Source organism: Brassica napus, chromosome C2, assembly GCF_020379485.1.
Source record: "Brassica napus cultivar Da-Ae chromosome C2, Da-Ae, whole genome shotgun sequence".
In the NCBI taxonomy this organism is placed as follows: Eukaryota; Viridiplantae; Streptophyta; class Magnoliopsida; order Brassicales; family Brassicaceae; genus Brassica; species Brassica napus.
Genome location: NC_063445.1, coordinates 21,102,627 through 21,115,921, shown reverse-complemented (window position 1 = coordinate 21,115,921; position 13,295 = coordinate 21,102,627). Strand labels below are relative to the sequence as shown.

The 13,295-nt window shown below is 33.1% G+C and overlaps 1 protein-coding gene across 1 annotated transcript; it reads right to left on the bottom strand.

Annotated features, from left to right (window-relative positions):
• Positions 1–3,186: 3,186 nt before the first annotated feature.
• On the bottom strand, positions 3,187–9,456 carry LOC106405597 (pectinesterase inhibitor 1). The gene has a single exon (XM_048746344.1). It carries the CDS (start codon positions 4,048–4,050, stop codon positions 3,550–3,552), a length of 501 nt encoding a protein of 166 aa, XP_048602301.1. The 5' UTR covers positions 4,051–9,456; the 3' UTR covers positions 3,187–3,549.
• Between the last annotated feature and the right edge of the window lie 3,839 nt (positions 9,457–13,295).

Sequence of the window (13,295 nt, the reverse complement as noted above, 5' to 3'; positions counted from 1 at the left end):
CTTACCCATCATTAAAACACGTATGGCAAATTGCTCCTGAGATTCTCCGTAAATAGTCCTCTATCATCACCGTTCAAAAACTCCATGGACAGTTTACCAAAGCAGAGGATAAAGAACACTATGAACCCTAGAAATCAAATATGAAAATGTTGAAGTCGAAGATGGTTTCTGTTTATGTTATGGGTTTGATCAGTAAACACAACAAATTTAGAAAGCCCATTTAATTTAATCTGTCAGGCCCAAAATCATAGTCTATCGTAGAGAAGAAAAAACAAAGTACACATATCACGCTACCGATTTGAAAAAGTGTTGCAAAAAGCCCAGCAGATTTCCAATTAAATGAAGTGCAACGTTTTAAATGGCCGGGACACATGGCGCGTTTTGGGAGTTCGAATTAGTGACCTGGAATCCCATGTGGATGGTCTAGGAGTGAAGCAAACTGTACTTTATATATAAAGATATGGGTCAAATAAAAAATATTATAAAAAAAATAAAACACAGCTTATTTTACTTGTTATTCATTTTAAAATATTATATATGTAAATAATTGTTATATTACAGGTTTAAAAAAATCTCAACTATTTCTAAATATATTAACTAGTTAAAATATATAAATAATTATCAAGTAATTTGTACACAAATAACAAATAATAATATGTATTACCTATTTGTAAATATACTATTTTACGAAGTATTTAAATTGAAAAACATTTATTTTTATAAAGAAAAATACAAGTTTAAATTTCTATTATCCGCACAAGGCAAATCAAATACCAGAATATGGTTGACATTGATGGAGGGAGTTGTCAGACAGAGCCTTGGTATAGGATGGTTGATATTGTCGTTTTCATAGTCCGGGAAACTAGGTGTTATTCAGCATGGCTGATTCCTCATCATATATTCCACTAAACCACCTCTGTGTGAAGTCTGAATGAATCAAAATAACGAAAGTTAAATATAGCATTTAACCTGCTCTAGAAACAGTAGTTATAAGAAAGAAAAAATTCAGACAATCTAGTTTCTTTTTACTAAAAGAGGGAGAAAGAGAATGCGGGAAAAAGCTGAAGAAAAAGAGGAATATTGAAGCAAAAGGCGGATACAACAATTTGATGTAAGAGACCAATGATGCTGTCTAAAGCCGTCCCATGCTCAGCTTTTACTTCCTTGAGGTAAAAATTTTATTTTATTTTTGAGTTAATCAAGATTCCATAAGTACTTTTTTTTTTTTGGTAAGTACGTCGAGTATTTATCTTTATAGTTTATACTATACTCGGCACTCGACTATGATTCCTCATCATTTTGTGAATAAGGTGTTTCACAAAGCGGCGTGATTACATATAAGACCAGCACATTATTACAGCAGCTTGGAGGATTAAATTATCAATTATTTGATATTAATTTATAGAGGCTAACGTAGGCCATGTTTGTTTCCATATCGATGTGATCTACAACTACGACCAATGACCAACTGTTGTTTGTTTCGATTTCTGCCACTAAACACATTGACCAATTGTAAATTACATAAAATTTTAATTTTTAGTTGCTATTTTTCAACGATTTAAAAATTGCAATTTGCGTTAGTCGTGATCAGTCGCACAAAAACAAAACAAACAATAATATGTGACCTGAGACACAAATCATAGGTCACATCGACACACAAACAAACCTGACCGCGATGAATAAACATAGATGGTCAAACAATCAGAAAATATACACAAATTTTTATTGTTACAAAAAAAAGAAATACACAAGTTTTTATTGTGTACTAAAAATGATAGCCTCTGGAATACAATAAAGTTCGGTAGGTACGTTTAGAATAAACTTTATATAGTGAGATATGCTGTGAAGAAACATAAATGTCCAAAGATTCCTATATTGTACACAAATCTCTTTTATATTTTGCTCTTTTTTGAACACTGAAAGATATTTTAACTAACAATGGTAATATACACAAATAAAACGGAATCAGAGCTCGGGAGTTTTACGAGACTAATCCCACAAGAGGGAGACACTAAGACCAACCGAGCGGATTTTATGCCAAAATCCTTAGCAAAGTAATAATAAAATATTTAGTGGGTCCCCCATTTTATTAAGGATTATGCTACAATTGACTTTTGCAGTCCTTATTTACGGATCTCATTTCTGATAATCTCTTCATTGTGCGTGGGATCCACTGCCGCGTGGGAGCCCACGATTGGCCAATCTTTTTTATAAAAAAAATTCGGACAAAAAAAAGAAAAAAATAATAAAATATTCTAAAAAGTGTTGTTAAGGATTTTCTGTTAAGGACTTATGGTTGTGGGTGCTCTAAGGACATGATTAACTCCGATCTCTTAGCCGGGGTTTTTAACTCATGATTTGAACATCATCTTTTTTTTTTTACATTTTTTGGGTAAACAGCTCTTATATCTCTTGTTTAAGAAACAATTCTTAATTTTTCTTAGTTTTTAACGAAGAAAAACTAAGAACCAACTCTTAGCTGAAGTTAAGAACCCCAGTTAAGAACTTGGGGTTAATCATAGTCTTTTATCGGGTGAAACCCAAAATGGGTTTCTAAATTTTTTTTTTTTTTTGTCTTATCTGATTTTTTTTTTTAATTAAAAAATGAGTCAATCACGGGCCGCCACATGTCGGTGGGGCCCACAAAAAGTGCAATAACCCACGGATTATCGATCCTTATTTCATATTTTTTGTTACCAATTTTTGCCGTTCGGGTGGGACTCACGCATTAAAACCCCCCCTATAACCTCCTGATAAACGTGCTCTAAGGGACATCAAAAGAGCGGAACATCTAATCCAACAACGAATCACAAACGAAACAACCACCGGAAGAAAACTAAAATGTTGCACCCGTAAAGAACTGAAGCTCACCAAACAAAGACCTTAACCAAAGCTTGCATAAGCTGAGATGGGAATAGAGACAAGCACGAACAAACCCAGCAGCACCACCAAACTAGAACATCTAAGGCATTAAGACCGCAAAACTAACCACCTCTTGGTGGCCTAGTGGTAGGCGGACTCCGGTGAGCTAAGCGATCCGGGTTCAAAGGCACCCCACTACGGTTAAATCACTAGGTGGCCACCCGGGCCCACCCTGCTACTTCTGGGGTGGAAATGACGTGGCTGCTGCGGGTCTCGAGGCATGTCTAGGCCCCGGCCTGGGACCCTCGGTTAACAAAAAAAAAAAAAAAAAAAAAAAGACCGCAAAACTACAGGGAGGATCCCTGAACTCCGACTGGAACAAAAGCCAAGGAAGAACTCCATTCAAACACGCGGGCACAACGACGATCCATGAATAGCAAGAGAAAAATGGAAGCAAATGAAAAAAGAGCAAACTCAGGAGAGAGAGGAAATTTGGGTGAAACCGTGACTGTATTTCAAGCTTGCCTCTTATATTTTGCTCATTTTTCTGTTTTCTTAACCACAAAAAGAACTCTTGAAATCAATCAAGAAGCGAGGGCTCCCGCACAAAAAAAAACTATCGCATACAGAAACAAATCAGTTTTTTTTTCCTCTTTCATTATCAACAATCACATTTTCACTATATTATCATTGTTTAACAAGAGTAGAGAGCGCTAAACAATTATCAGCCATTTCATGCAAAGTCTTTGTAGATCTAGCGAAGACATTCGACGTCTTAGCACCGCCCATGGCGTCGTTGCATGTATCAAATTCCGTTAATGATGCACTAAGATTGATGTTAAGGCTAAATCCATCATTCTTTTTAAGGTCTTTCAACGCCTTTTGTAGATTACCAATCGCACTATCATAGTTTGAGTAACAAGTCTTGAGTCCTCCACCACTTTTCCGGCGACTAGCAGCGACTTCTTTAGCCTTTGTCGTTCTTTTCATCAGCTCTCTTATGGAAACTTCCGTCGCTGCATTAACATTCTTTTGACCTTTTACGACTGATCTGCACAAGACCTTGAAGTCTGACACAGAGCATGGATCACGCCCGCCTGAGATCATCGGGCGAGCCATCGCTACGACGCTTTTGCTCACCATACAGAAGAGGAGAACCATCGCCACAAGGTGAAGATTTGCTGACATATTATATTATTGTGCTTTTGAGATTAATATTATAGCGTTTAAACACCGGTTGTTAATTATTTGATCAAAGAGAAGGAAATTGATTATTTATGTGTGTTGCATATGCTAACCAAAACTATATTTTTAGTAAGTATTTTTGAGGAAAATAACTAAAATCATTTGTCACCGGTGAATTAGAGGGACATATCAAATATAGTTCAATGTGATAGCTTTTTTGTTTTCTTTTGAGGAAGAACTATAAAATCTTCAAAACTTTGATGGTTTGTGACTATGCTTCGACATTAGCCATATGACCAATGAATAATTTTGCAATAAAGGACTGCTGGAAAAGGCTATCTTAAGTCCTATTTATGTTGCCTACCATTACCAATAGGGTTTATAAGTGGCTCTTGCTGTTTCTTGGCTCAGTTAGAAAAGATGTTCAACCGTTGACTTGGGTGAAGAGGTTCACAATTTTACTTGGCACCGCAGAATAAATGACGTATCTTCACGAAGAATCAAACCTGACAATACATTTCGCTGATTAAATTGTCCTTCCAACATGATTTTCTTTATTACGATGAGTTTTCAATTCAAAATCAATTAATAATTTAATAGTTCATTAATTTAATTATCCAACTACTGATATACATTCATTTATTAACACTCTTTTTGGTGAGTAAGTGTGAGAACAAAATCTATAAGGCATAAATGAAACAAACGGCCGTATATTTTTGGTGAAAAAACATATTTATTCTCATTTCAGCCGATATTAAATTAATCAAGTTAAAAACTTGTATAATCTTCAAACAAATTATAATTCATTCACTATCTAAAACTCATAACTCACCTATACAACTTGCCTCTTATATATAATATTGCCCTTCACATGCAACCAGTGAAACCTGTTAGAAAAAAAAATTGATTTAATAATAATAATACTGAAACATAACTCGTGGCCCTTTGAAAAACACACACTCTTTCATATGTAATTTATTTTGGTGACTTTTATAAGATAAAAGTCTTCTTCCCAGATTTATTCTGGAATTGATTTCTTCTCACAAGAGGGACAACCAATTGTGGTAAATAAGAGACAACTGTTAAGGCGTACACGGTGAATAGACACACCAACTCTTTCATTTATTTTTCTCCTTCTCTTAACTCATTGATTTTCAGTTTCATATGCATGCTTTTGCTTTCATACTCTGTTTTCGTTTTTGAATCTTGCAAATGAGATTGAGATTATCACATCAGGGTTATATCCATGATGCTTTACATATATAGTGGTGAAGAATAACGACGGCGGATCGGTAAAAGTGTCGCCGTGTCGAAAAAGAGAGAGGAGATGAAGATGATCTCTATATGGTGGTGAAGAATAATGACGGCGATTCAAGTGAATGTGTATCAGCCTATAAAAAAAATGAATTGAAGAAGATGAATTCGCCGTCTATACTATATTCGATGAAAAATAAGTATAGTATCGATTCTTTAATGTAGCTTTATATACATGTACCATACTATTTGAGACATATTTCTATACTATTCTTTAAAATGTAATAATTTGTCATGTCTTCAAATTTGATAGTTCTTTTCTCTGTCATTTTGTGTGATTGATTGTAATATGCAATTCATACTATATTGGTTTATGTGTAATGATTAAAACTAAATTTGGTTAGATAGCAAATAAACCCTTATATTAGTGTACTATACTATATTCTATACTATATTAGTTTATTCGCAATGATCAAAACTTCTCTAAAGCATTTACAAAGTCAATTTGAGACAATAATTCTATACTACTTGAGACAATAGTTCTATCATATTTCTTATATATGTAATAATCTGCCATGTTATAAGTTCATAATTAGGGTTTAGTTTGTGTAATATTTGAAAACAGCTTATAGATTGTATTTGAGTTTATAGGTTCCTGGTTAGGGTTTAGATTTACTAAGTAGGGGTTTAGGTATAGTAGTCAGCAATTTTGGGTGGATTAATTATGTATAGTTCTTACCGCATTTTGAGTGTTGTACTATGTCACTAAGATAGAATTGTACACTCACAACCTATGGTTAAGATTATATTTGGGTTTAGATTTAGTAACTAGGGAGTTTGTTTAGTGTTTAATATTTAAATGGGTGGTATGGTTTAGGATTTTGTGATTAAGATTTAGGGTTTAGTATTTGCAAGGTGAGGATTGAGTTTTGGGCTTAGTGATAACAATTTAGGGTTTAATATTTAAAGTTGGGTGTGAGTCAGTCATTCTATACTATTTATAAATGTTCCATGCTATGCCGTCTACGTTGAGAAAATTGGCAGCATATTATATAGATTCTATTTGAGTTTATAGTTTAGTTATTTGGGTTTAGATTTAGTAACTAGAGAGTTTATCTAGGGTTTAATATTTAAGTGGGTGGGTATAGTAGTCAAATTTGGTTAGATAGCATATAAACCCTTATATTAGTGTACTATACTATATTAGTTTATTCGTAATGATCAAAACTTCTCTAAAGCATTTACAAAGTCAATTTGTGACAATATTTCTATACTATTTGAGACAGTAGTTCTATACTATTTCTTAAATATGTAATAATTTGCCATGTTATAGGTTTCTTGTTAGGGTTTAGACTGTCTAATATTGAAAAATAGTTTATAGATTGTATTTGGGTTTATAGATTCCTAGTTAGGATTTAGATTTACTAAGTAGGAGTTTGCGTATAGTAGTCAGCGATTTTGGGTGGGTTTATTATGTGTAGTTCTTACCGCATCTTGGGTGTTGTACTATGTCACTGAGATAGAATTGTACACTCGCAACATATGATTAAGATTATATTTGGGTTTAGATTTAGTAACTAGGGGATTTGTCTAGGGTTTAATATTTAAGTGGGTGGGTAGGATTTAATATGCATGTTCCATACTATGGCTGATAAATTTTAAATATATAGTAAAACAGTTATAGATTATATTTGGTTTATAATTTATTACAGTATAGATTTACTAATTAGAGGTAAAAAACAGTGATGTGGATGACTTTAACACTGTCGTTGTGTGCACTAAATTTTACCCACATCTCATTTGTTAACATCATATTTAAGTATCTTATTCACCATATATTTTTTTGGCCACATCATCTCTAACAACACAAAGTCACTGGATGATTACAAGAAGAAAGGGTAGAACCGGATAATAAATGTTAGTTATTACATTATGTCAAAATCAATGATATGCACTTAATTTCTTTTGCAATCTTAGACATCTTGCAAATTCTCCCTAAAAACTTTTCACCTCCTTTTCTGTTAGTAACTACTTAGATAAAAGTAAAATTGGTTACTCTTTCCCTCTTGATCCATGAAGAGAAAAAATATGTTGCATTCGGTTTGACTTTTTTTAATATATTAGATTATATATACTATTATTTAGAAGTTTTAGATATCATGTTTATAACTAGTTGTAGAGTTTACTAAAGTACTACGGGGGAAGCCATTTCATACCCAACATACCGTGATATGTTCAATTCATAACCGAATTATATGATCATGCAAAAACATATCCGTACTTTTGAAAATTTTAAATAACATAGCTATTGTTTATTTTTTTTTTACGAAATCACCGGTCACCACAACAACTGTCACTTCATCTAATTTTGCTGACATATATGCTAAGTAAACTAATTTTACCGACGGAAATTCCACGTATACAATTTTTTTCTTTTTAAAGAAAAAAAATAAAATAGTCGTTTATATAAATATTTTTTTAGAAAATGTAAAATTTTATAATTTTTATTATTCAGTATTATAAAAAAAACTAAATTAACAAAAATTTAATCTTATATAACATATATATATTCGTAAATGTTTTGATTGTATCACAATACCGTCTTTATAAGAGTTATTTATGTGTTGTAATGATTCAAATTTAATGCTAGTATTATATACAGCCGTGTCACTCTCGATTAATCATGGTTGTGTTTAGGGTTAGACATAAAATCCGTGACCTAAAATCTGAACCGAACCCGAACCGAAAACCACAATCCGTACCCGGTCCTAAATGTAAAAAATACTTGAATAGGTCTTGTAGTATATTACAAAACATATCCAGATCCATATTTACAAAAATTCAAGTATGGGTCTGAGGACGTGTTACAAAATTGAACCGAAATCCGAAAAGCCCGACTGAACTCCAACGGTACTCGAACGCTACATTTAAAGAATTTATGATGTAAATTTATTGTATAACTAACATTTACGAATATATCTCTTACATAAGATTAATTTTATGATTTAATTATTTTTTGGTTAATATTACTAAATAATAAATTTTTATAAAACATTTTTATAAAACGACGATTTTTGTCTAAAAACAATTGTACACGTGGCATAGCAAAATTAGCTGACGTGGACAAACGTCAACAAATTTAGATGACGTGTCAGCTGATGTGTTGACTAGTGTATAATTTTGCCAAAAAAATAAACAGTTGGTATGTTATTAAAATACAAGTATGTTTTTGCACGGTCACATAAGTTAGGTATAAATTGAACATATCGCGATATGTTGGGTATGAAATTACCGTTTTCCTGTAATATGGGACACAACTTGTAGTTGTGAGATCCATATATTGTTTCAAGGATAAAATAGTAAAACAATTCAAAACAAAACAAAAAGACGAAAAACCAGGATGCGTTGGTCCAAATGATAAAAGAGTTCCGGTTGGAATTACAACCACATAGATTTGATTTGCACTGAGAGTGACTATTTATAATGTTTGGGTTCGCGGCAAAAAGATAAAACCATTTTTTTGTATAAAAAAAAACTCAAAACAAAAAATCATATAAAACGTACGTTACTTGCGAGGACACTAGAAATATATCAAACTAAGAGAATCAATCAATATACATTCATATTCAAATGTAAAAAACTATATTGTGGCCATCAATTGTTGTCATAAGATACAATCAACAATTTTTTTAGAAAATATATTCATAGAAATTTTCTCTGACCACTAGAAAATTATAGTAACTTTCACTGTTAAATTCAGATTTTTCATGGGTTGAAATAATTTGTTGCTGCATTTACGATTAGAGAAATCACTTAAAATAACTCTAATTAATCACGAAATCTATAATATAATGAGATAGTTCCCTCTTTCCTGAAGCGACACGTCAGCATTTTGGTGGGTCCCACTTTTAAAAAGTGCGAAAAAAATGTTAAGCATGTGACTTGAACCCGGGTTATTTAAATATAAACACCAACATTTATACCACTAAATTAAATGATACTTTGTACATTGATGGACGAAACTAATATATATTTATGAAGGTCGGAAACCTTTGTTTCTTCGGTTTTCTTTGTGGGCCGGGCCTACAAGTGTATTATGAGTTTCATTTTTAAACGAGGTTCATCACGTTATATGAAAAAAACAACAATTATAGTTTTTCCATATTGTAAACTGTCTTCGTTTAACATGAGTTAGGGTTCTTTTCATCATTATCTTAGACAAGTCTGAGTTACAGAGTTGCGTTGTGTGTCTGTTCGTAATCTATTTTTTCACCGGTGAACTCTTCATCTCCCCATCTTAAATCGCTTGATCTTAAATGTTCCTGATTTGTAGCCTTTCTGTAAACCCTATATATATGATTCTCATCTTTGATGAACCCAATCTGCATCTCCACAAAACTCATTGATTCCTCTTAGCTTTAACGATCTTCTAGAAAATGTCTCTCTGCCTCTCCAGTTTCTCAAACCAGCGTTCCCGGCATCCGTCACTCAACCTTCGAGTCTCTCCGTGTTGGTCATAGTAGTCAATGCATAGCCTCTAACCTCCTCGCTTATGGGATTCTCTGGACTTCAAGAAAGACAGTGAGTTTATGGGAATCACGGTTCTCTTCCTTGATGAAAAGGTAAGTTAATCTTCGATTTATCACACTTATTTAATATAATTGTTTTTAATTGATTTCCTAATTCTTTGTTAAATAATATTATTTGCATATTTCGTGATTCATGAGTTTATTTCCGCCGGACGTGCTAATCATTACATGTCATCTTTGAAAGCCGGTTCCATTGTGAAAGTCGATCGTTTTGAGGTTGCTAGGTGCTCAAGCATGTACAAGATAATTGATCATCCATTCCTCATTCGTTTCATCTCACAAACTATTATTTATGAAGTCATCACGGGTGCTCCTGAGATCAATCTCCAATCATAATTAGAATGTTTGACAATTTCCAAGTGATTGCGAACACAAACCTAGAACTCCCATGTATATTATCATATTGCATCTGGGTTTATAATATGTTTCGTTATCATAACTGATATTTAAACTCGCAGATGTGGTTGGAAAAATCCAATCTGTCCAAGACTCTGACCTTAGCAAAGAAAGAACTCGAGCCGTTATCCATCTCCCCATTGATTCGTAAGAAACAATCAACACACAATTCTCTTTATATTATTATCTATATTGTGCTAACATCAGTAATCAAAAATATTTCCTACCCAAATTCTATGGTCGTCTATTTATCTCTTTTACTTATCAAACTAATTTTACAGAAACCTTTATTTTACAGCTTAAAAGAAACCACAACAACCCAAACAATCAAAACACCAAAAACTAGAATTCCAAAAAAGACGAATCATTAATGATCACCTCTTTTTTTTTCTAATCTTAGAAATAAACTTTAAAACAAATATACCAAACCAATCACCTCAACTAAAATTCAACGACACATACATCGAGTCAGCTAAACAAATACAAATTACACGGCCAGCTATTTAACAATTTACAAACTTACTTTCGTAACGACACATACATCGAGTCAGCTAAACAAATACAAACTAAACGGCCAGCTATTTAACAATTTACAAACTTACTTTCGCAACGAAGAAGACGAAGACGACAACCAAGATCAGTGAAATTGCCTAAACAAAAAAAGCAGAGTAAGTTATGAACTCTGATAAATACAACTAACAATGATTTCTGTTTACATATTACCCATCAAATAAAAGATAAACAGGAGATACAATAGACAATCCCGACAGACACAAAGGCGGCAACAACTGCTCCACCTGCTCACTCCTCTTGTCTTAAAAAAATAGTATACATGCCCAATGTCAACAGGCCAATGCTATTGTCTTCTTATGAGAAATACATAAATTCGCTTAAAACTCATTAAAGCCCAAATACTCAAAACTGTCACTCATTTTATAGTTATTTCTGAAAGTATTCATGTATTTGTTTTAAAGATCCGGTAAGAGCAACAAGTTAAAAAATAAAATAAAAACATATAACAAACATAATAAGGATAATAAAAATTATTACTTAATACACACATCTTACACAACTAAAGTGGAGAAAAAATATCCAGAAATAAAAGGTACTCTCAACAACTTTAATACTATAATTTATGTACTCTCAACAGTACAAGAAACAAATTAAAAAAACAAACAAACAATAAGTCTCAGTAACACATCAAACAACAACATGAACTATATCAATCACATTACTAACACAGTTTAGTCCTTCATAAGTGGAGAACAATGCATACACAGTTCATCATCACAACTCTAACCCTATAACAATAAAAAAAACTTGAAAAACAACTCAAAACGCAAAATTCACAACTACAAAAACCCTAGCAAATATTGAGATGAAACAAGAACTCTGTCCACAACCCCTAGTGACTAAAATAACTCATATAATTTTGAAATAACTCTTGAAACATGCAAATTTACGATTTTAGCATTACTAATAATTAAACCATAATTTTTTTAAAAAGAAATACACTTTAATTTTAGGGGAATTGCGATGTATGACGTTCAATAACCGCATAATTCACTCGATGGCTAATTTCCCTAACTCACCGATATATGGCTCACCTTTTATAAAATATTGCCATATTGCCCTCCTTATTAACCGGGAGTATCGGGCAAAAAATAAAGATTAACTAAAAAACATTAACTGTTCACTAAACTGTCGTGGCGCATCGTTACCCCACATAATCCTTTTTTACTTTACCATACCTTTCTCTGTAAACTAAACACTATTCTTCTCTTTCATCACCACCGGAAATTCACGCTGTGTGTTGCCAGACTTTAAACTGCTCGTCACCGCGATATTACTTCACGCACCGACGAATCGGAACACGGAAGGCATTCTACAGTTCTTATTCCGGCAAGAACGCATCCGGTACTCCCGTGAGTTCGATTTTACTTTTCTATTTTGTCGAAATTTCCAGTTACTCCGACCGGAATTGAGTCTTGTTCTCCGTTTCTTTGTTCTTTTCAACAATACGAGAGCTTTAATTGTCTATCTCTCCTATGTAGTGTATCGATTTACTGGTCTTTGCACGTGGTAGTAAATTCCAGATAGAAACAAAAATCGATTCCGTGCCTTTGTTTGGAAAATTGTAACTGTGATTACTGCGTGGTCGCTTTCGGTTTTCTGTTTATCTGGTTTTCACCCGTCATTATATGTACACGAAAATAGGATTTTGAATGTAAAGTGGCTTAATTGTTCACTCTGGGACTTAGGATATTTCATAAAACTGACCATACTAGACCATTTTCGTATTTTCAATTGCAATATAGTATGTGAATAACATAGTAATGTCGTTTGCTATTCCATTTACTGTGAATCTCTTTTTTATGTGTGGTATTGTTTTCATTCTATAGAGTTTGTTATTGCCATCTCGGTAAGGAGAGATATTTAGTATCAGATAGCAACGGAAATCGGTTACATCAATACTAGAATGAGGATTATGAAACCCATTTCACTGTCTATCGTTTTCATTTTTTTGGTTTCTTTGTTTTGATCCGTAATTATCTGTACAATATATGACTATATTGAATTGTAATTGATTTTTGTTAAGTTTGCAAACTCTTCTACTTCATATATCTGCACATACTAGACCATTTCACTCGCTGGAATCGCATTCTATATGTATATAGAATAGTAGTGTAAGTAGCTACTGTATGAACTGTCTCCGTCAGTCTTACGGGTTGTATTGTTTTCATGCTTGGCAGTGACAAAATGGACGAATTAGGTCTTCCTCTGAGAATGTTTGAGGCGGGTTCAGAACCATCAGGGCGGAAACGGGTTAATAACTACTTCAACATATGGTGGATTGACATCATAAAGAGTGCACTAGAGGAAGAAGACTTGGAAATGTTGAATGAGTTGCAGTTCCGGAGAGTTTTGCAGATGGGTTCGCATACTTTTTCAGTAATGTTCCTCCATTACTGCCTCTCACGTCAGTTGCTAACTGCAAAAGAGTATGAA

What these genes read in the sequence shown, in the direction of transcription:
- LOC106405597 (XM_048746344.1), bottom strand. Translation starts at nt 4,050, where the DNA reads ATGTCAGCAAATCTTCACCTTGTGGCGATGGTTCTCCTCTTCTGTATG.